General features: G+C 36.3%; 1 protein-coding gene across 3 annotated transcripts in view; it reads right to left on the bottom strand.

Annotated features, from left to right (window-relative positions):
• TENM2 (teneurin transmembrane protein 2) overlaps nucleotides 1-24383 on the bottom strand; it is a 1578682-nt gene that overhangs the window by 749600 nt on the left and 804699 nt on the right. For all 3 annotated transcript variants that reach the window (XM_030572355.1, XM_030572352.1, XM_030572354.1), the window contains one exon: nucleotides 21742-22017. In XM_030572355.1, the coding sequence (XP_030428215.1) occupies nucleotides 21742-22017 (276 nt within the window). The remainder of the gene's footprint in view (nucleotides 1-21741; nucleotides 22018-24383) is intronic.

Here is a 24383-nt window from a genome sequence, read left to right as displayed (position 1 = left end):
TAAGATTTGCCACACTGGATCAAAACATTGGTCTATCACATCCTATAACCTAACTATGTCAGCAGGCATTACTTGGTCCCCCATTGAGCTATGTCCTTCCTCGCATGCACCAATCCTGTTAACTGTAAATCACATTCTTTCACAGAATTAGCTAACTCTATTTTGAACCTAGGTGTACTATTTGACTATATGCAAATTTAGACTTATGTCAAAATGGACAGCAATACAATTTCCACAGAGCAGCTTATTATTATAATGAAAGTCTAGTGGGTAAACAAGTATAATTTGGACAATTAACTAACTAAATTATCCTTTCATTAAGGAACAACTACAAACAGGTGGAGTAAGAACATTCATCCGTAATCTGTGTGTGTGGTAGGGGAGTGGAGGATTAAAACTCAATATAGGGCTGCACTGTGTACACAACTTCTTTACAAAACACTTGGGTAAAATATATAAGTGAAGGAAACATTTTACTACAACATGTATTATTTTCCTGATTCTCTTATATGGTCACAATTGTACCGGTGAGTAGAAAGACCTGCAGCTCTATAGTTCAATATAATAAATATGCTTAAAGAAATAATGCCTGAAAATAAATACTTTCACACATAACATCTTGCAAAATGTCTAATCATCATTAAAATAAATGTAAATACATACACCAAAATGGAGAAAAGATGCAAAAATAAGTAACTGAGCAATATAAATGATATATTGCATCCAGAAATACATTTTAAGCATGGTGAGTTACAGATATTGCTCAGATAAAAATGAGAGGTAGAAATTATCATAACATTAGACATTATGGGCCTTGGTTGTGAATGCCTGGTTGTCACAGAACTCAGTGGGAGTTGTGTGCTTATATCAAATGGCTGAAATTGGTCACAATTATTGAACTGGAGAGTTTTAGTTAAAACTACTGTTAGAAATGCACCACTTCTGGCCATAATGACATGTTACTAGGTTAGCTTCATTTTTAGAGAAATGTTGTTTATATAATTTTAACCACCATGCTTGGAGCCTCATTTATATATATATCAAGATTTAAGTGACACTAAAGTACAATATTTGTCCTCTGAAGAAAGTCACTACAGTTTTATTATCCTCTGATCTCACTTCTATGTTAATCTCCTGATAAAACACAAAATATTTTAAGCTATATAAAGACTTCCGACATGTGATCTTATCTATATATTTTTCTCAGACTGACAAGCAAAAAAGGTCTAAAGTGCGTATTTATAGAGTTCTAGTTTACCGGTTATAACAAACAAACTTATGAAAGTACAGGATGTCTTTAGCTCTGTGTCTATAATAATTTCAAAGTCACTACCAACTTTCTCTGCTATTCCCTTGTGCAAGTTTGTACATTTTTATAATACCTTCAGAATAATTTATCACATAGTAAAGATTTTAAAGAATTATTATCCTTTTGATCTAAAAATCCTTATATTTCATCTTTAATACGTCCTTTTGAGAGAATCTTTTTGGAAGAGTTGCCACGTATGTTTTACTCCTCTGAGACATCAACAGCAGAGCTCAAGCAAGACTTCAGCAACTTCAAATCACATTTAAAAATGTTTGAAAAGTTTGTTTGTCAAGAAACAATTCTTTCAGGCTAAGGAAATGAAATGCTATTGCAAATACACATACCACAAGCAAATTAACATAAAACAAGCAAGCAAAAACATTTGAAACACTGTCCAAATTTACCACCTAATGATCTGAAGCAATTCAAGTATTTAAAGGTATTCCTTGAGCCAAAGGCAAATATAATAGCACACAGTGGAGTAATGTAATTAATACTGATTTCTTTAGACATTTCTATAAGCTGAAATTGTCTCAATTTTTGCCCCCACATTATATTGTGTCTTCACGTTGCAGCATTCCAATATGGAAAAAAAACATACTTGAGCCAGCACACCAATGTCAAACACACTGAAGAGATTATCTAGAATTGCATTCAACTTTCGAGTTCAAGGCACTGCAGTGTATCATAAAAAAACAAAAATATGGGGGTGGGAGGAAGAAGTTCTCAAAGGTCAAGGACTGGCAAATAGCCTCATTTCTTCTGGAAAGGAAGAAAACAATAATAAAAGTGAAATACCCAGAAAAAAGATTAGAAAATAAACCAACAGTGGCTTGACCTCAACCCACAAAGGACATATTGTTTAGAGTGAAGGCTTCGCAATCTACCTCCAACTCGTGTCATTTTGCTCAGGTATTTTATTAGTATTAACCATGCAGGGTTGTAGGGTTTATTTGTTTTGGGGGGGTTAGGTATCCAAAAAGTTACAGCAGAGAGAAACAAACATACACAGAGAGTAATCCTACAGACTGATTATGCACTCCATGTTCTCCTGTCATTTTGAGGCATAACAGCATGACGTAAGAATAGAAGAAGACATCTTCTTGATTCTGAAATCCCCGTCAGCCGTGGCTTTAGGCCAGACATGTATCAATTTTATATATTTTCTCCCATTAATTTCTCTTTTGTCCCCCAAATTGTCAAATGCAAAACATGTAATTGGAATCATACTAGAACCCCTCAATCGGTTACAATTTCAATGGAAGGAGTATTTAATAAACTACCCTCACTTTAATGGAATACTTGAAAACAAACAACTCTAATTTCAAATTAATAAAATAAAAAACTGGAGAAAGGAGTTGTGAAAATAATACTATAAAAAGCTGTCCAAGAAATTCTTCCTGAGGTTTTATTAGATGGAGAGCTTAAAAAGTATAAATATGAGTATACAGTATATAGACTGTCTACACTTGGGGGAATTCTGCGTCCTGCGGGGGGTAGAATTCATACTTTCCACAGATTTCTTGGCTGCCCCACAGAAAAATGGGTGAGAAAAGAAATCTGTGGGGAACACACAGCTCTTCCACACCAGAATGGTGTAAAGGAGCCTTATTATAAATAAGCGTCTTGGTTACCAAGTATTTGTAACTTAACTTTCATATGTTTAGGAAATGCTGAACAGTTATTGAGATTTTTTTTCTGTATGGTAGTTTAAATAAATTACCAAAATAAGTGAAACTGGTGCGATTATATTGCATTATTTTGACAAATAAAATATGCAGAATTTTGCATTTTTTGACGCAGAGTTCCCCCAGGAGCAATATATAGGTCAATCCTGGATACTCATCAGCTAACTGAGAAAGGTGAAAGGTCAGATACTGTCATCAGTAAAAGACTGGCTAAGGCAAAAAAGTTAACAATGCTTTGCCCCAAAGTAATGTATTAGAATGTATGTTCAAAATATTTATTATTCGGAAAGAGAGATGAACAGAGAAAGCTGGCAAAGTTATTAGGTTGATCAAGACTCAAAGAGACTTTGGCTAAATTGAGACTATGAGCTAGGGATGAGACTCCTAGCTCTCACACACACACTTGAGCTAGCTCTATGGAACCAGCACTAGTATAAGAGTAGTGAAGCTCTGGTAGTGTGTTTAAGCTGCGCTGATTGAATACCCATGAGGTTCAGGTAGGTATGATAGAGGATTAAAATATTTGTTCAAAAATGCAAGACACTGCATGCTGAAATGATTTATCTTCACTACTCTCATATTAATGGGTTTGGAATTAATTGTAATTGTAAAATGTATAATGAATAAGAAAACAGAACTTGAAATATTTTCATTTCATATAATTCAACACACATATGTACATATGGGTGTGTATATATATGCACACACTACAATTATACAAATTGTAATTAACTTGGGGAACTCATTGCCACGGGAAATTATTCACATCAAGAACTTAATTTTTTTTAAAAAAGGTTAATAAATTGCTATCTATAATATGGACACCCACAGTTATATTAGATAGGATAAAACACCGTGCATATAGATCTTCATGCTTCGTAGAACAAACCAACCACACACTGACAGGTTAGGAACAACTGTTCTTTATGGACAGAATAATCCCCAAATGCTCTCCATGGAGTTTCCTGCACCTTCCTCTGAAGTGTCTGCTGCTGGTCATTGCCAGAGAGCATTGGTCTAGATTAGATGAATTGACCTGATTCCTATGCTTCTATATTTCTTGCAGCAGGGGTACAAGTCTCTATCCCACCTCTTCTAGTTCAATTTGACTGAGCCTTGAAATCTGCATGGCTTCCTTGGTGAGCACAGTTTTTCCTGGACAGGCATTTACTAGGTATGAAATAATCTCATAACAGTTTCTCAGTGCAGAATACTGCATACTAAATAAATCAAAAAGTGATAACTAGCTGTGATGCATTAGTCACTTTTAAAGTTCAAGTTAAACAAACAGTTTTAGTTTAAAAACAACAGTGTCACCATTTCAGCAAATTAACTACATAAAATTGGACAGTCTTAAAGCATGGTTGTATCTCCAAAATCTTTATTCCCCTACTACAAAACCCCATGTCTAGGTGTTGGTTATGCCTCATCTTTCATTCCTTAGCTGGCTTCCCATAGCTCTATATCTCATGTAATTCCTTGTTCCTGCTTTCAAAGATAATCTAGCTTCTTCTACCTCTCTGCTCATCTGTTCCCACTTTCCCTTTGTACATTTCGCTCTCTCCTCTTTTAACACTGCCCTGTATGCCTGCAACCCTCTCTTTGACCAAGTCTTTCATGCCTTTACCTATTTCTCTTTCAATTCCCTCTTCAAAATACACTTCTTGAAGGAGGACTTTAAACACTGGACTTCTGACTTCTAATCACGTCATAGTTTACTTATTTAAAGAAAAATGGAGCGACAAGACAACTTCACACTGCCATTTAATCACAATTCTTTTCTTCCTTTCCCTCTTTTCTTTTTCTCTCTTTCTTCTGTTTAAATTATAAGATTACTAGGACAGAGGCCATGTCTGTTTTATATGTGAAGCACGAGCAGTCTGTGGGATTATATAAAAAATACAATTCTTTACAGGTCTCAGGAGTTTTAGCTGCTGTCAGCAGCTCACAAAATTCCCCTCCTCTCCTTCCCCTCCAAACCTAATTACCACAAAGATTCATAAATTTGCCATAGCTTATCCTATTTTAAGTTTCTATTAAGTAGTAACAGTCTAAGGAAAACAGCTGAACCCATTTCTTATCTAGTTCCACTGAAGTCACAGCAGTAGATTTATAAAAAGTCTCCTGTGGATCATTTGTTCCTGATTCACCACTTCCTACATCCCATCTTCTGAAGAAATGCAAGTTAGGTTTTCAACCTTGAATGTTAATCCAACATTGAGAAAAATCACTTAACGTTAGTCGGAAGGATCCAACTGCCAACCTTTCAACATTTCTGAATGTCAGGCTTCTTGCAAACAAAGGATGCTCTCACACTGTCTCTTGCCTACAGTCATGTTGTTGTAATTGGATGGCATTATGTCTACTCCCAAGATAGTGTCTCATTTTCAACAGGGCACAGATGCCAAGCAAGGATAGATTTATGGGGCATCCTGCACATTCTAGCAAGTGTCATCTCATCCACAGAAATTCTCTCCCTTCTGTGTCAGCAGTGCCCTACTGATACCTAATGCCTCTGTGACATTATCTGACTAAAATATGATAATATAGATCATTGTTGCAACCACTGTTGTATATTTGCAGCAAATCTTGTACCAAGGTTGTCAAGTCAGGTGTCTATGAAAAGGTTATGATTTGCTGGTTATGATTATGCTATCTGTATGCATGTATCATTTTTGTATTTGAAGTTATAAGTATTGTCTATACCTGGATTTGAAATGTTTGCTCCTGGGGTACCGCTCACAAGGTAGCTAGCCAGCACATCTTGGAGGGGCTATTTCAAATTGAGTGGCCCCTGAAAAGAACTTAATTGACAATGAACCATGGGAGACGCCCATCTACACAATGGAATTTCCTGCTGTAACTAGGCAAAATGCATGAACATGGGACTCGCCCATGTGACTCCAAACTCCATCTTGTTGCTGTAATTTTCCACAGTAAGAAAAATGGGATGCCCGCCACATGGCAGAAACTATGAAAGGTCTCTATCCTGCTCCAGCCTCTTTCTTGCCCAAACCTCTGGATTATGGACTATACTAATGGGAGCATTCTAACAAACAAACGGACCAATATTAACTTTCATGTTCCTTTCTTTTTAGAAATAAATCTTTAGATTTTAGGTAATAAAGGATTGGTAACAGTGTGATTTTTGGGTAAGATCGAAGTTATATATTAACCTGGGTGTGTGGCTGGTCCTTTGGGATCAGAAGAACCATTTATGTGATGAGACTGGTTGTAAAGAACCACTCACCTTTAAATCCAGTGTTTTTGCTAGTAATACAAGGCCTGGGATACCCAAGGAAATTACTTTTATGACTTCTTGTTAGCCAGTGTGGTGAAACAGAAGTTTACTTTTGTTGCTGATTTGGTATATCCTACTGGGGATTAGCCACCAGTCTTGGGGTGTATCTGCCCTATTTCTCAGCAGTTCATCCTGAATTTGGAATCTTCAGTTGTGACCCCCTGAGGCACAGTTACAACCTCCTTATACCTTCTTGTCTTTTGTTTTTGGAACAGTAGACTATCTGATATCTATGACAATTAAGAAGTCAGGAATTACACTGAATTAAAGATGTGGATGTAATGAAATGCTCCAACATGGGATATTAGCAGCTCAGATTGAATTTGAGATCTCTCCATAAAAGCATGAGCCTCTAGGTGCTTGAGCGAAAGCAGACAGGATCTTGAACACAAAGGTTAGAGCAGTGATCGGCAACCTTTCAGAAGTGGTGTGCCGAGTCTTCATTTATTCACTCTAATTTAAGGTTTCATGTGCCAGTCATACATTTTAATGTTTTTAGAAGGTCTCTTTCTATAAGTCTATAATATATAACTAAACTATTATTGTATATAAAGTAAATCAGGTTTTTAAAATGTTTAAGAAGCTTCATTTAAAATTAAATTAAAATGCAGAGTCCCGGACCAGTGGCCAGGACCCGGGCAGTGTGAGTGCCACTGAAAATCAGCTTGCATGCCGCCTTTGGCATGCGTGCCATAGGTTGCCTACCCCGGGTTAGAGCAATCTCATAAACCTCTCTATACGGCCTAGTCACTACAAGAAACAGAGAACACAGGGTACACAGACAATCATTAAAAAGGTCAGGTTCTGCTGCCCTTCCTCATATTGATCAGTACCTTACTTCACAAGCAATGCCACTGTTTCAACAGGTACAATGTCACGTGTGTTAGGGTGGCAGAATCTGACCCTAGGATTTATTTTACTTGAAAAAAAATTGTGCAATGTGAAAACATTTACTATAAAGGTTCCCTTTATTAAAGGCGAACACCACTGTTTTCATAATTGCCAGCTACAGAATTTGCCCAGAAGATCTGTCCCTTTAAGTCTGATATTGCTGTTCTCACTTTTGCAAAATGCCCATTTATATTTTTGGCAAATCCCTTGAAGCTCTTCTTGAGTAAAGCCTTCAGTATTAGAAACTTTGTGGATAAACTTAGGTTATTTAAACACAATTCAGTGGATCTTTTATAGGTTTTTGGCACTGACATGTTAGTGCCGAGGTGGCTCCAGGCACCAGACTAACAAGCGTAGTCCCGTGGCTTCGGTGGCAATTCGGGGTGGTGGGTATGCCGGAGGCACAGGACCAGCAGATGAACTGCAGAAAAGCCACCGAATCCGCGTGACCAGTGAAACTCCTGTAGGTGTGCCGCCGAAGGCTGCCTAACTGCCGTGCTTGGGGCGGCAAAAAATGTAGAGCCACCCCTGGTTAGTGCATAGCCCACTCATATTACTCATGCAAACAGGCCTCTGGCCTGGAATTATGTTTTTCATTTTGAAAAAGCAAGATAAGAAAATGTAGGAAATGGAAAATGTCTATTCCTATAATCACAGTTGGCCTTCACTCAGGAAAAACTCCCACAAAAATAGACTCCAAAGTGAAACTGCAAAACTGGAATTAATCTGCAAACTGGACACCATCAAATTAGGCCTGAAAAAAGACTGAGAGTGGATGAGTCATTACAAAACCTAATTTTATCATACTAATTTCCCCCTACTGTTACTCAAACCTTCTTGCCAACTGTTTGAAATGGGCCACCTCATTACCACTACAAAAGTGATTTTTCTTCCCTTGATAGTCTACTAATTATGAAATTGTCTCATTAGACTGACCCCCACACCTGGTAATACAACTCCCATCTTTTCATGTACTATGTATAAAATATACCTGGCTACTGTATTTTTCACTCCATGAATCTGATGAAGTGGGTTCTAGCCCACGAAAGCTTATGCCAAAATAAATTTGTTAGTCTCTAAGGTGCCACAAGGACTCCTCATTGTTTTTGCTGATACAGACTAACACAGCTACCACTCTGAAACTTCAATGGGAAGTTTATCATAATAAAAATGCAGTAAGTTTGTAGGGCCTGACCTTTAGCTAAAGAAACTAAAAGGATTGCTCCATTGCATTCTTAAAAAGTCAGATCACTTTCTCAGCTGCCTCCAATCAAAACAAGGAAAGAAAATGAATTGCAAAGTTCTGGTCTCTGATTATATGATTTTTGATTCAATTCTCTGGTATTTATATGGCCCTCAATACTATATCATTGAAATACCTCCAATGTACTTAAAAATAGAAAAAAAAATACTATCATTTTATCTTCATTCCCAATCCATAGGAGAAATATAGCTTAATTCGTTCATATGTTTTGTTTGTCTAAATAGGTGTGGTGTGAGAAGAATTTATGGAGGGAAGAAATTAGTTTATCAAAGGAATGAATTCTACATTTAATTCTCAATGTGGGGAGGTCTGACCATTAGTATATCAGGCTGGAGTGAGTCCCATAACCAAGGCCCAGCTTCTTCAAGTGTTCAGTCTTCTGCACTCATGAGCCTACCCCCCATGCACTGATCAAAAGTTTCAGCATTTTGGTGGAATGCAACATTCAAGCTTTAAAGGTTACTAATGAGCTGATCCACTGCACATAGGTTCAAAAATATGGAGGGCAGGTCTCCTCTCAACCACAAATAGTAGTGAGCATTTTTTGCCACCACGTATATTTGGTCTCCAGAATTACTGACAAGTCCTAAAACGATCCTAAGAATGTAGACCACTTGCATGTGCCTTCTATACTGGAGAATTTTATATGAAAAGCAAGTTCTTCAAAATGTTTCTGTCTTCCTTCCAGCATTACTTTTGTATTATCAGTTTTCTATTTTTGTCAGATGTTTTATCCAGATGCTAATTTTAGATAGATAAAGAGAAAAGTGGAAGACGGGTGTGTTTACGTTTGACATAAATAATACAGAGAGCTGGGTGTTTACATAATGTTGTCACTATAGCACATAATGTGTCACCATCTCTCCCAACAGCTTCATATAGATGTTGAATAATAATAATATAGGTGAGAGAACTGAGCATTGAGAGACTCAGCAGGTGAGGGTATGGGGGTGGGAAAAATAGCTGTCTATAACAAACATTTGGGTTTGGTCTCACAGCAAAGACTTGAGACCTCTTGAGGCATTTCCAATGATTTCTGCAGCTTCTTGAAACAAGACTGTAAGAGGATCAGAATTGTCAAAACAGAATTATGGTTCCTGAACTAGGTTTCTTCTCAGCTAAAGCAATGGAATACGTGGAGTTTTCACAAGCTGCTTTTATTGAATAGATTAATACAAAATGTTTAAAACACTGATTTTTAACTAAAACCCGCAGTGAACTTGGGATCTTATTTTTTCAGGCAGCTACATTTATTCCAATATGCTAAAAACAAAATTAGCACCAAGAAATACAATTTTAAAAAATCCTTAAAATTACGCATTTTCTGATTTACTTCTGAACATAGCTAGAAAGAATGTTAGTTTTAATTATATCATAATAGATGTACTTAGGCAAACTGACAATTAAAAGTGGACATTGAGCAGACTGCAATAAGACAATGCATTGTGTGAAATATTTAGAAATAGCATGCATGACATAAAACTAAGCGTTGTGTGTGTGTGTACATTCATATATATTAGTTAGACTGAGACCTAGTTTTATTTATATTTTACATATTTATATAATGTGAATATAAAAATGAGTTCTAAGACTAACAATAAACTGTGTATGTACACAATGTGTGTGAGATATACATTTCACACACATATTGCATATGCACAAATAAGGCTTAGACCTAGTTGCATAAATGAATAACTGGAAAAAAAATGCAATATTCCAACTGACCCAAGTATTCTTTAGTTAATGAAATACCTAAATCTTTTAATCAAGAAGATTTCAGACAGTGGAAAGTACAGTTCTACATGAGCCAAGATCTGAATCTGATCCTAGAAGAATTAGAGGAAACTTTGGGTGAAGTCTTACAGACTTTCTGGGTAAAGAGAAAGTGGAAACAAATATAATGCAGAATATATTCTTGAGATGCTTGCTTTGGTTTAATTTATATATACATACATACACACACTCCTACATTTAACCTTGATAAGTTGAATTAAAACAATATTAACATTCAAATTTACCAAGTTTATTTTTATTGTGCAAAAATATACAAAGGCATTATTCAAATGAAATCACACTTTGGGCAGAAGTATTGTTGCTTGCTTACTTTGTTGACCTACCCAATCACCTGAGTCTACTTTACTAAATCTACATTGCACTCACTCTCTCTCTCTCAACACACACACACACACACACACACACACACACACACACACACACACACACACACACACACACATAGCTCATATCACAGTGGTTTTATCGTCAATAACCCTTCCTTTCACTTAACTGCATAATTATGAGCTCATCTTGAAATATGAACTTTTAGAAAATATTTTGACAAACATAGTTTAGTTTCATTTATAATACCTCATTATAGTGTACAATATATTTTACAATATCTTGTAAAATTATCATCCAGTTAATGATATGGCATCCCATTATCACTTCCCTCTACTACTAAACCTAAGACAAGAAGTGCGGTGAAACTGAAAGTTTAACGAAAAAAGTATAGGGCTGATGGGTTAGTGGAAGTGATAATTAGTGAGGTTCCATTATAATGGATTTTGTTACAAGTTCCTAATAACTTACCAATTAATTGCAAAGCCAGTGGTTCATCAAAGGTCATTCAAACACAATACTCGGTTTTGAATCATTTGTTACAAACCCGAACCAGAACAAAAAAAAAAACCCAACTAATAAAGTCTAAGGGAGAAGGCCAAGCATGGAAAATATGCGCACAAACTTTTAAATGTACGATGAATGTATAACTAGGACCTTCTTTATTCCAGGACACAAAAGGTATGTCTACACTGCAATTAACAGATCCTCCTTCCCCTGTGGGAGTGTCCCTGAGTCCCAACATCTACACTGCAATTCTAGAGACCCACAGTCCAAGGCTGAATCAGCTGACTCGGACCAGCCACAGCTGTACCATTCTTCTTTTATAGCCAGGTAGAAGTACCCAAAGTGAACAAATTTCATGGTAACAACTCCTAAATTCTGTAGCAGGACCCTCTAAATTCCATGACAACCTTAAATTTATTGGCAAAAAAAAACAAGGAGTCCTTGTGGCACCTTAGAGACTAACAAATGTATTTGAGCATAAGCTTTTGTGGGCTAGAACCAACTTCATCAGATGTACGAGGTGAAAAATACAGGAGCAGGTATAAATACAAGAAATATCCTTTATTCTTGCTTTCTTGCACCATGCAAAAACACAGGTAAGGCTTCTTGTGGGAAAAATTGCAGAGCAAGAAGTGGCTGCAGGCAGGTCCTGTTACAATAAAACAGAAAAAAATGGGGTGATTCTGACAACAGCAAAATAGGGAATTCCATGGCATCTTAGGAAAATGCCATACTTTAGAATACTGATTGAAATGAATGGAGCATCCCACAGTTGTCAGAGCTATTGTGTCAGACTCCCAGGAGATGACACTTACATTATTTTACCTCAGAATTGCAAACTGAGCAGTCAACCACATGCATCATTTGGAACGGGAAGTACGCAATCAGGCAGTAACGGAGGGGGGGGAAAGCAAACTGTTTTAAATGTAATTTAGTACAAAATATAAAGGGAAAGTTTAAAAAAAGCTGACAAGATGAGGAAACTGTTCCTGTTCTTGCTTCTTTTAAATTAAGATGGTTAAAAACAGCATTTTTCTTCTGCATAGTAAAGTTTCAAAACTATATTAAATAAACGCTCAGTTGTAAACTTTTGAAACAACCAAAATATATTATTCAGAGATACGAATAATATCTATTCCCAAGATGTGTTTAACTCTGAGGGTTCTACTATAGTTCACATCTTCAAGGTGTCCTTTGCAATCAAAATGTCTAGTATCCATTTTTTTTAAATGAAAGCTCAGATTCTGGAGCACAATTCTGTGTTAGGGAGTGAATTCTACAGGAAATTGCACATCTGCAGAATAATTTGTGTTATAGTTATAAGCAACTGAACTACATGGGTTATTATTGTACGTCTACACCGGATCGGTGGGTAGCGTTCGATGTATCAGGGATCGATTTATCGTGTCTTGCCTGGACACGATAAATCGATCCGCTAATCGACGCCCGAACTCCACTTCAACAGGAGGAGTAAGCACAGTAGATGGGGACGCCACGGCAGTCAACTTGCCGTCGTCAGGATGGCCAGGTAAGTCAAACTAAGATACTTCGACTTCAACTACTGAATAGCATAGTTGAAGTTGTCTTTCTTAGTTCGAACCCCTCCCCCCGCTAGTGTAGCACAGACCTGAACATAAATGTAGGTGTTGCTACTGCACCATGCATAACATTTCTTTTCTACGTATAACTAAGCACTGTATTCCAGATGTCATCTACCTAGCTCCTTTGACATGCTTGAATATTTATCACCACTTGTATTTGTTTAGCATTGGTGTGCACCGAAGGGTTATTGGGTATCTTTTAAAACTGTCTTAGATTTTATCAACCAGTACTTCATATCCTTCTCTTGCTCAGTGTTTTAAAGCTTATGACCATTACTGATATATATATATATTGCTTCATTTTTTGTGCCCAACTTCATATCTCGCCTTCTCTGCATTCAGATGCATAAGCCACTTACCTGAACAAAATTGTAGATGATCAGAGTTAAGTCCTTAAGTCACCTCTGCTAGTCAATTCCCTCATTCCCAAACTGCATCTTCTCAGAAGCGCCTTTGGGTTTTGAGATCAAATCAAAATTGGATCCACTCAAACAGCTGAGCTTTGATACCATTCTTGATGACCTTTTAAAGTTGTCATTTAAGTACTTCACAAGCTTTCCTAAAGTACAGATAAAAGTATTTCTATGCCCATTCATATTAGCACTTCTTGTATTAGCTTTTTAAAAATCCTCTTCTGTGTGTTACGTATGGGCCTACATTTTGTGAATATGCGCTAATCACTCTGGGCCAGATCTTCTCTCTGGGATGGCCTTGAGACTCTGGCAGACCTAAGAAAATCTAGTTCTGGGGCACCTCTTCCCACTGCTCTCCAGCAACATCCTTGCTTCTGTGTGGGGAAAGGAGTCAAGATAAGCTGTACTACTAAATGGAAAGATCTGGGCACAGCTCTGCAGGCTCTCCGCCTTGTGATATGTGATTGCCCTGAAGGTCAATTGGACACTTCTAGTTTGTTTGGGTTGTTTTACACTCTTCTCACCTGTTAAAATCAATATTATACTTCAAATCTTACATTAAATCTACAGTTTTCTTGTTGCTCCTGGATGTAAAGTGTATGTTATCTTACAGCTAGTTCATCCCTCTTTAAAATGAGCCTATGAAGAGAAAAGTGCATATGTAAAAATTGTACATTCTTATTTCAGAGATCTGCTCCCTACGTATATCACCATTTAGATCTGCTCACTTTACTAAGTATCCCCCATCAGCCCATACTTTTTCCTTTCGTTAGTACTTAAGACTCCAGTTCACTCCCCAGCATCTACAGTCATACATGCTGGAATTAGGGGTGCTGGGAGTTCTGCTGAACCCCTTGTCTTGAAGTGGTTTTCAGTATATACAGTTTGGTTTAATGGCTCTCAGCACCTCCACTTTACAAATTGTTCAAGCACCCCTGTCTGCAGTGGTCCTATTTAACACAAGTATATCAAATACAGAATTGTTAACTAAGTTCCACTTGCAGAATCTTTACTAATGATGAGCACCAAGAGAACTCTGCTTGGCTTTCAGGTCTCAAAGGTTTTGGGGATACCAGTTAAGAGAAAATCTCTAACTGTGAACTGGGCAAACCATTCAGACACACAAACATGGAATCTCAAAATTCATTTTTACAGAGTAGAAGCTAAACTTTCTTCATAACCTATGTGCAACTTATGAAATCAGAAATATAAAGTTGAACAGAAATGCAAGGAAAAATAATATTGAGAGCAACATGCCCAAGATCAAGACAGTGAAAATAAGTAAAATATCTCAGCTGTAGAGCCCTAAATCTTGACCTGTTCTCTCTACATTTTCCCCATGTGGTAACATTTTATTCTTTGTTTTTGAGCATAAATACAAGTCTCTGATTCCATGGTATCTTGGTGAAATGCCAAATTACGGTGTTCATTCCATTTTTGATTGAGATAGCAACAAAAAACAAGGTCAACACCAACTTAGGTTACCTTATGTGAGTGCATTTCTTTTCAGATTTAAAATATACATCATAGTGGCATTACAAGCTTAACTGTGGCATTTAATACCATGAGCTTTAAAATAATTTTAAAAGGACACAAGCGATTTTTAAAAATTATTTGTCCTCTTATGCTCTTGTGCAATAAACCCTCTGCAATACAAAACAAAAATAATATTTTTGTTACCAAATCTGTCTTCCATTTTGCTAGGCTTCGATAGTGATGTTACAATAAGTGATGTAAACTTATTGTTTCCATGAAAGAAAAAGAAAAATTCAAACTTTTAAACCATTTAAAAAAATAAGAAGGGAAGGGGAAGACAAAAAAAATATGTAGGTCAACAGGGGCTGATGCAGTCCTACATCCCACAGGGTTTGATATGTTTAGTGTTGATGGATGTTGTTCCTGAAAATTGTTCACCCTTTGGCATTCTCCCAACCAGTTAATGGTTGGTCCCACAAGGATGTACTGTGTGTGTGTGATCCTGTGCAGAAACCATTTTCCATCAGAAATAGGGAGTACAATCTCCAGAAGGGTTGGAAGAGGTCAGGTCTAAGGGCTCATATCCCATATTGCACTCTAAATGGGTGGCAATGCTGTCACTCACTTGTGTGAGATCTAGGGACGCTGGCAAGAGTTCTATGCGACACTTCAGAACTCTCCCAGGGTCTCCTGACTGCAGCCTCTCAACTCATGCCCCATAAAATGTAGCCTGTGACTTAAAGCCACAATCTGGCCTTTAATTTAATTATAGCCGTTGATTTTTAATTTCCTCAATTTCCCTCTATTGTTACTCACACCTTCTAGTTAACTTTTTGAAATGAGCCACCCTGATTACCACTACAAAAGTGATTTTTCATACCGTTGATAATAAATAGCCCACATTAATTCCATTGTCTTGACCTCCCACTTGGTAAGGCAATGCCCATCTTTTCATGTACTGTTATATATATCTTCCTACTGTATTTTCCACTCCATGCATCTGATGAAATGGGTTTTAGCACACGGAAGCTTATGCCCAAATTAATTTTTTAGTCTCTAAGGTGCCTCAAGTACTCCTTGTTGTTTCTGTTGATTTTCAGAGTCATTCTCTGCAAGTCCTTATTTATCTATACAGTAATTATTTTAAATCATGTATCTCACAGCAGATGCATTAATCATTTAGACACAGATTAACACCATATAACGCTGAAATATTTCCTTGCTCTACGGAAATTTGATATAGATTTATTTCCCCTGCTTTTTGTTTTTCTATATAATTGAGGGACACTACAACTTAGTACAATTTTATCTGTCACTTTGGTAGTCTGACTCTTTACCTTAATAATATAACTTGAGTCATGAAAGGTCTCCTCTGCCCACAAAACTGATTTTATTTACTATCTGACATATAAGTATAGAGCTGAGAAAAAGAAGTTACTTCAAAACAATTGAAATATTTGATGTTAGTTACATTACAGTAGAAGTCTTAAATACATTTAAAACAACATAATAATGAAAAAAATATCATTTTATGTTATGTCTGGCTGTTCCCAATGATAGTGTCAGGTACGTGCAATGAAGGTGCTGATATATGAAAGTGGCAGCCAAAACCAAATGTAGTCAACCTAACTCAATGATTGCTGACATACATGCATCATCATAATACCCCTGGAAGAAAAAATAAGCCACCAGTAAAATATAAAGTATCATCCAGCTATCTTCTTTTATGCTATTGCTGGCTATTCTCCTTAAGATGTTAGCATTTAGCCTGGTTTTAATTCATACCAATCTGAAAAATTTGCTCATGGTACAGCTGCACTGCATTTGTTCCTTTCAATATTTGCAGTTGTGCATTATTAGTGGGTATCTTGAGTCTACATGCTGTCTCCTGCTTCTGTTTTTCATTACTATGGCCTGTGTTTTCTTTGATATGCCACTGACACTCAGGTCTGTTTAACTCTCCCCTTTAATGACTGTAAATCAGGTATTGTTTAGTTGCCTTCATGACATCAAGATTAGTAATTTTATGAATCCCAGGGTGAGAGATTGCTGACTGGTCCCAAGAGTATGCTGCATTGCACTCCTAATCCATACCATTGACATGGTTGTTCTGACTCCATCCCAAAACATAACACTGACTTGCTTTCATAGTGCCAGCTGATCTTTCTTTTAATAACTATCTTCCTGATACATAGACAAAGTGCTTACAAAATGTTACTTGGTTCAAAATACAGCTTAGCAGGAAAGATCTTGATAGGTTAGTTCATTCCTTCTTCATCATCCATTTTGCTTAGTATAATTTTGTTGAAGCGCTTAATTCACTGGCTTTATTTTATCCCAAAACACTGAATCTTGAGTCATTCCATGTTCTCAAACATATTGCTCCCTACTTCTAATCTCTTCATTAGCTGATCAATAAAACATTCCATAACACAATCAGTGATTTTGGGGTCAGAGCCCAGCCTTTAAATACCATAGAGTTGGGCACTCTACGAATCTGAATAGAATACAATTTACATTGCTTCGGGGATGCAAATGGGTCATAAAACTGCTATAACGAGCTAGCTGAAGATTCCCCCTGTGTTGGAAAATGTTCATGGAGCATAGACTGAAGGTAGCAAATTCCACCCCATCTTCTCTTGCAGCCCTGGGTATAAAAGAGCTGGTAAGAGCACTGCTCTATTTCAACAATGCCTGTCTGGCATAAGGGCCATACTGGACAGTTGCAAAGCAGGATCAATAAGTTGCAACACCCACAAATGTAATTCATGGCAAATCAGTGTTTTAGCCCAGTAAAGTCTTATACCCTCCACCTGATCACAACCTCACAATGTCATCTGTCTTTTAAAAAAAAACCATAATTAGACATGCATCTGACGAAGTGGATATTCACCCACGAAAGCTTATGCTCCAATACGTCTGTTAGTCTTAAAGATGCCACAGTTAGCGGCACAGTTAGTTTTAAAGGTGTCACAGTTGCTTTTTACATAATTAGAATGGCTTTTGGAGGGGATGGGGAAGGTAATTAAGTTAATTTAGGATTTATTCATGAATTTGCCATATTTATATACCAAGCAAATGATAGTGATCCTTTTAGTTTAAATGGCTTTACATTAGTTTCCATTACAAGCCAACCTACTTTTAAAGTCAGTCTTATGTTTTCACAACATAGAATGTAAGGGCACAAATATGCAGCTCACACTCATGTCTTTCATGAGTATAGGCCTAATTCTGTAACTATTGTAGGGTTAAATTAGCCTGCTCTTCAGATGGTATAAAGTAGCACCACTGAAGAAGATGTTAATTGAGTGACACTGATTATATCAGCTGACAATCTGACCCATATATTGTACAGGGCAGGTTCTACCCTTTTATTCATGCTAAGTTGTACATTAGTGAGTAATTTGTGATTAAGCATCAGTAAGAGTGGCAGAACCTGGCCTTAACCAAATTCATGTGGGCATAGGTTGGGATTTGAGCATCTCCAATGTTATTCTTGGGGAGACAGTATCACTTCAAACCCACCTCTAACTATTAACAAAATCCCTGTATTAACACCCACCCTCCATGGTAAACTCTTTTTTACAGGGGTTACTATTATAAATCACCATTTGCCATCAGTAACCACCCAGGATTGTGTGAGATACTGTTATTGCCACTTAATAGTGCTCCCTGTAGATGAGACGCAACTAGCAGAGCAGCAAGAGAACAGAAAGCTCTGGAACTCTAATAAATTTGAGTGTATACCCCACAACCTGTGGGTCCCAAAAACTGACTCTTTTTGCCTACCTAGCATAAGGTACACCAGGTGCGAGATAAATCAAATTTGCTTATAAATGTCTGCTGTACATTTTTTGGATGAATACCTGTAATGACTTATGTAACCAGAAGCTCTGAATTCAGTTGATCATGGTCACAAGAGTATTGTTTGCCCTTACATATTCACATTCTAGTTGGATGCCTCTCTTACAAGGGATCACACCAATTACAGATAGCATTATAAAAAAAGTTACATTTCAAGACGTGATGCTAAATTCTAGGATAATGTATTGAAAAAAAAAGTGTCAGCACTGTAAAAATAAAAAAAAAAGTGTTGTTTTTCCAACTGGATCTTCAATACCCTGTTTTGTCAGGAAAGAGTTTCTGCCCAAGTAAATCAGCAAATTTAAATGAATTGACATTAAATTTATCAATATGCATTTCAAACCTGTTAATTTGAGGCTCACACAATTCTAATTTAAGATAACAGTCAATCATACTAACCCTAAAAGCAAAAAATTTGTCCTAAACCTTGTAAATGGATTTGAATTAGCAGAAGTGTTGAAAATTGTAATATTAGTGTGATTTATAGCAATTAAGCTACCTCTGTACTACTTGGAAATGTACTGAGAAGTACCAACATTGATTTAATATTAAAAGAAAATTGACAGTTTATTATTTTGAAGTGGAATGATAGAATTTGTGATTAACATCTCAGTATCAAAAATGTCACCTTTTTAGAGCTGTAATAGTGTATTGCAATAAAGCAGCTGAACCATGTCAAGAAAAAAGGGCATGCAGTGCTTTAAATAAACTCAATGAAATCTATGCATTGTGAGTTCAACTAATGCGTTATGGGCAAAGTATAAAATTCCATACCAAGAAATGTCTTGTTTTATGCCTATAACTCCTGAAACTGTACTGGAGAATGCATTTCTCTTGAAGTGTAGATTCTTGTTACTTCCTCTTCAGGAGAAGCACATCTAACAGGTTATTGATTTGGTTCTGAAGGACACAGTGTTTATTATGTAGGAAACCATTGCTGGACACAAGTGAAAAATTAATGATGGCTTTGTAAGTGTCCAGGCAGTGGTGCTGAACCCTAGTGGGGCACCTGTCAATCCATATGACAATACATTCCCAAACTTCATAAAAATCAGTGATGTGAAAAAGAACTGATTTTTTGAGCTAAATAGGATTTGTCAGAGAGGGAGACTATGAAGTTTTCTGAAGTTAACACCTCTGCTTGCATAATAGACATTTCACATCTGTGTGAATATTTTACAGCTAACCACACGGAAACATTTAGCATCACAAAAGCTTTACTAAATACAATGCTAATACTGTGCATTCAAAAGTGAATCTGATACACTTAGTCTTGCACATCATTTTACAGTGTCCTTCCTGTTTTGGTAAACAACAGTTTGAAAAATTACCTTTTGGAAATGCATTTTCTAGATAGATTAGATAGAGGTAACTCTCAGGGTGAAAAGTGTTCACAAGCAAAACCCAATATGTTGGTCACCATGGTCAATATTAAAATTGCCATTGACCTCAGCAGGGGTAGACTCAAACCCAGTCTTTGAGCTTGAATAGTAATGGAAAGAACTTCCTTAGTCAGTTCATTCATTTGAAACAATTACTGGGACTTATCCAAAGCCTAGTGAAGTCAATGGGAGTTTTTTTTTGTGGTCTTCAATGGATTCTGGGTCAGGCTATTAAGTGAATGTATTGTATGCATGAGAGTACAAAGCATATAAGTTTATCAAATAGTAGAGTGAGTCTTTGTATATTTACATATATACATTTTTAACACTGGTTGTTTGCTTTTCTAGTATCTGTCATTATTATTAAACATACACTCCTGTATACTTTGATGAAGAAATGCATGCCACAATATTCATGGAAATACAAAGATTATAGGCTAACTTCTTGTCTCAAATACATGCCTACTGGTTCCCCTGAAATCAGTGAGAGTTGCTTGTATCTACTGAAGGCTAAATTTGGCACTTTAAGTCTAACTTGGTCACATATTTCTAACATTCTGAAAAGTTTCATTTTTTTTTGTTCGTCTTCTTTAACATTTAACTGCCTGCATTTCAAATCCTAACATACTGGTACTGCTGAAATTGGCACGAGCGGGGGTGGGGACTGAATATCCGCTTTGCCTAGAAGAAAGCTTAAAATAAAATAAAAGTCCTTTTCAGATAAATACCTGAAGGTGCTGAATGTGCCAACACACCATAATTTAAAATTCCCAGATAACATAGTAGGGAGTCTATTGCAGTACCTGACATCAAGCAGTTGCCTTGAATGTTTCCATTGATGCCACAGTGGAACACTATTCTTTATCTCCCCACAATGGCTTATTTCAGAATTAAACTTGATTATTTTTGTGTTTTTAGAGGAACTTTGGCTTATACACTCCTGCATTATTTACATGTTAGTGTGGAGAATTACTGAAGGCAGGCACTGCACTGCTATCGATAGCAAGTCATTTTCACTAGCTAGGCATTTTTTTAAAGTAGGCACAGAATGTTCCTGGGAAATTAGTTTTAAGTTGTGTTATATGAATTTAACTAATTTGTAAACATTTCAAGTGGAGTTAGCTTAATATAGCTTTTATTTACAACAAATCATTGCCGGTGTGTTTTGTCCTACATGGTTCTGCGTTAAGTAATTTACCTTTTTTTTTAATTAAACAGTTAAGAATCTATACTAAACAGACATATACATATCTTTTTTAGTCACTCTGATACATACATTTGCATTATAAAACCTTGCATGTACTTACCATTACATTATTAGAAACCTTAGATTCAGATAAAGCTTTCAAAATTTCATGAGAACACCTGAACAAGAGTCCTATGGACTGTGGACTGTAAGTTAATATGGTTTTAATAATTTGAAAACTTTTAATCTTATTTCACACTCTGGGTAAAATCAAATATATGATTTTTTTTCTGACAAGTTTCATCATACTTGTCATTATTAAATTTCACAATCTGCTCCAAGTTTCCTCTTCAGTAATAGACATGAAGCATTGCTGTCTATAAACTAAAGTATAAAATAAGCTGGTATTCTGAGAACATCTTTAAGAGAAAACCCAGGCTGCCAGTAAAAAAGCCCTGCAAATACCTACAAACAAAAAGAATATTTCTACATATTGCTACGCAGTTTATTGGAGAATAAGAGCACCATTCCTTAAAGTGTTATTTAAAACATATACTACCGGTACATTATATAATAATTTCTCCTGTCATTTCTGGTAAATTAATTTTTTTAATTTACTATTTTTAAGGCAAGTTGACAAGGAAAAATAAGGAAATTTAAGTGACTCATTTATATGCAAAAAATATCACCAGATGTTCTTATAGATATATATTAAAACATATATTCAAGAAACAGGCCTACCGTTTTCCTCATCTGACTTATTTTCATTGTCAGAGTCAGTCAGTGTAAGCGCAGAGTTTTCACGACTTGACAGACCGGAACTGCGCCTGGATTTTATCCCTCTCCCCCACAGCCTTATAGCATGCTCTGGAGACATTCCTCCCTCGGTGTCTGAGTCAGCATCAGACCCGGTGCTCAAGGAATAGCCTTGATGAAGTATTCCTATGTCTGAGCAGTAGCCACTTCGATGGGGAGAGGGCTCACAGATTCCTAGTTCTGCAAGGGTGAAGTTAGTTCCTAGGAAGATAAGAAACAATAACAATTAGTCAAAATATTTAAAATAAAATTAAAAGACTATCTTATCTTCTCATAGTTATGGTATGTATCATGTGCTCATAACCTATTGTATATGATGGACAGATTTGAAAGGGCATGGCAAGGCTCAGAAGCAGATGGTGTGTAGCAGAGAAAAAGTTGTGAAACATACAAAACAAAAGATAAAACTCCTCAAAATCTGAGCCGTTCCTTCCTCTCCCACATTTTGGCCTCAAATCTGTAAACACTTGGGCAGGTGATTAATATTATGCACATAAGCAGTTCTATTGACTTCACATGCTTAATATTATTTGAGGCCTTTGTTATAAACTATTTCACCAAAACCATTGCTACATAATGTCATTTTTATCACTTGTAAGGTGGACAAAACCAACCGATTTCGGAGCACAAGAGGATCACCACTTCCAGGAAGAAATGGCTTTAAAATTCAAACTATTTTTCATTGAAAATGTGAAAGATTTACTATAACTTAGTGCAAACAATTTGAGTGAAGAGTCACTCAGAATAGTGGAAAACTGTACATAATATGAAAAATTGTCACAATTTTGCACCGCTTTACTATGTGGGAAGGTTAGATATTTTGAGTCCCCTGTTACATCTGAAATAGTTGTCACATATTTTCTCCTTTCACAGAAGTTTTGCCCCCAACAGAAATTTTATGAGTAATGTTACTTTGTCAAAAAATGACAACAGGAGAATAGCATGATGTCTGAAGGTAAACCTTCTAGAATTCATGTCAAAATATAGTGGCTCATAATGTGACTCAGTAAGTTGGTAGGTGACACATTTACAATGAACTCACATATTCCCAAGGTTACTAAGAACAGACTTGCTGGCTTATCACTAACCATGTTTCTTTTTAGACAATAAGGGACAAGAAACTTAAAATATATCTATAAGGAAATATTCACTGGTCTCTCTGGCTTTGCAGGTTTGGAAAAGCATGGGCAATTTCAGTTCCCCATGCCAGACTAGAAATGAAGAACAAAGACAGATTCAAGTCACTGAAGATACAGCTGTTGACTATTTAATTCATATTGTTCATAGTGCAACTTAGTCTGAGGTCTGTGATTCCATAATGATGCTTTCATGGCCTATTTAAACAGTCTATCATTTCTCTTTTTCCACACATGTATATCAAATCAAGACACCCAAAGACAGATGATAAACAGGCAACTGTTTTACAAGATATTTTTTATTAATAAATATGCTTCATTAACCAGTTTTTAAAAAAAGTAACAATTCAATTCACACAGAATGATCATATATTTAAAATATCTAGTTAATCGAGCTACATAAATCTTTTCCACGTCCTACAAGACTATTTAACTCAGTGATCTCAGACTTTAGTGGTTCAGGAACCAAATTAGTGATCAACATTACCCAAAAGACCCACAGTAATGTGAATTCATTGTTTCATTTACTCTAGTACTATTCATATTTAAAAAGTATAATGGGGAAATATTTAGTTTTTGTAATATATTATTCTCACAGCAAGTAAATTAATAACTTAGTGCAAGCTGATAACTTAACTGGTTAACAACATAGTAAAAGTATCCTCACTGGTTAATCATTAAATCACAGTTGTTTAATATTGTGTGCTGCAAAGAGTCGCAAGACACACTTAAAGAGCCACTTGCGGCTTGTGAGCTGCAGTCGGAGTATCACTGATTTAAATGCATAAAGTATTTTGAGATTTGGGTTGAATGAAAAATGCAAATTAATGTTTCACTTAACCTTTATCCCCAAACCCACCAGTTAAAGGAAGAGCATGTGATTTCTCTTTCAGAAGGATTAAGTTAGGTCAATGTAAGTTGCCTTATATCAACTTAACTCTGTAAGTGTTCATAGTAAAATGCACCTCCCACTGATGTAAATCGGTCACTGCACAGACTGCTGTTTGCTTGAGAGGATGGATGTGGTCCGGAATAGCAACTTTCAGCTCCTGAGACACCCCATTTTAGCCAATATACTAAACACCGTTAACAGATTGCATCCTTCCTCTGTTGCAATAAGGTGGCAGTGAGTTAGAGAAATAAAAAGGGAGAACGGACACTTCTAAGGGAACAAATTAGTCAGCTGTGATGTTTAAAAATAAGATAAAAAGAAAAACAAACATACAAACAAAGAGTCACCTCCTTTCCCTCAAGACTTAATTAAGGGAAATTAACCCAAATGTTTTCAGTTAAGAGTCTATTCTGCTTGAATTTACTGCCTGGTAAAATAATTACAGGTGTTGTGGTGTGCGTTGAGAATATGACACGTAAGATGTGCCAACCTTTTGCAACAGAAACCCCATATTATGTGAAACTCCACTATTTTGTTTT

This window comes from Gopherus evgoodei, chromosome 8 (genome assembly GCF_007399415.2).
Source record: "Gopherus evgoodei ecotype Sinaloan lineage chromosome 8, rGopEvg1_v1.p, whole genome shotgun sequence".
Lineage (NCBI taxonomy): Eukaryota > Metazoa > Chordata > Testudines > Testudinidae > Gopherus > Gopherus evgoodei.
This window is presented reverse-complemented; position numbering and strand designations above follow the sequence as displayed.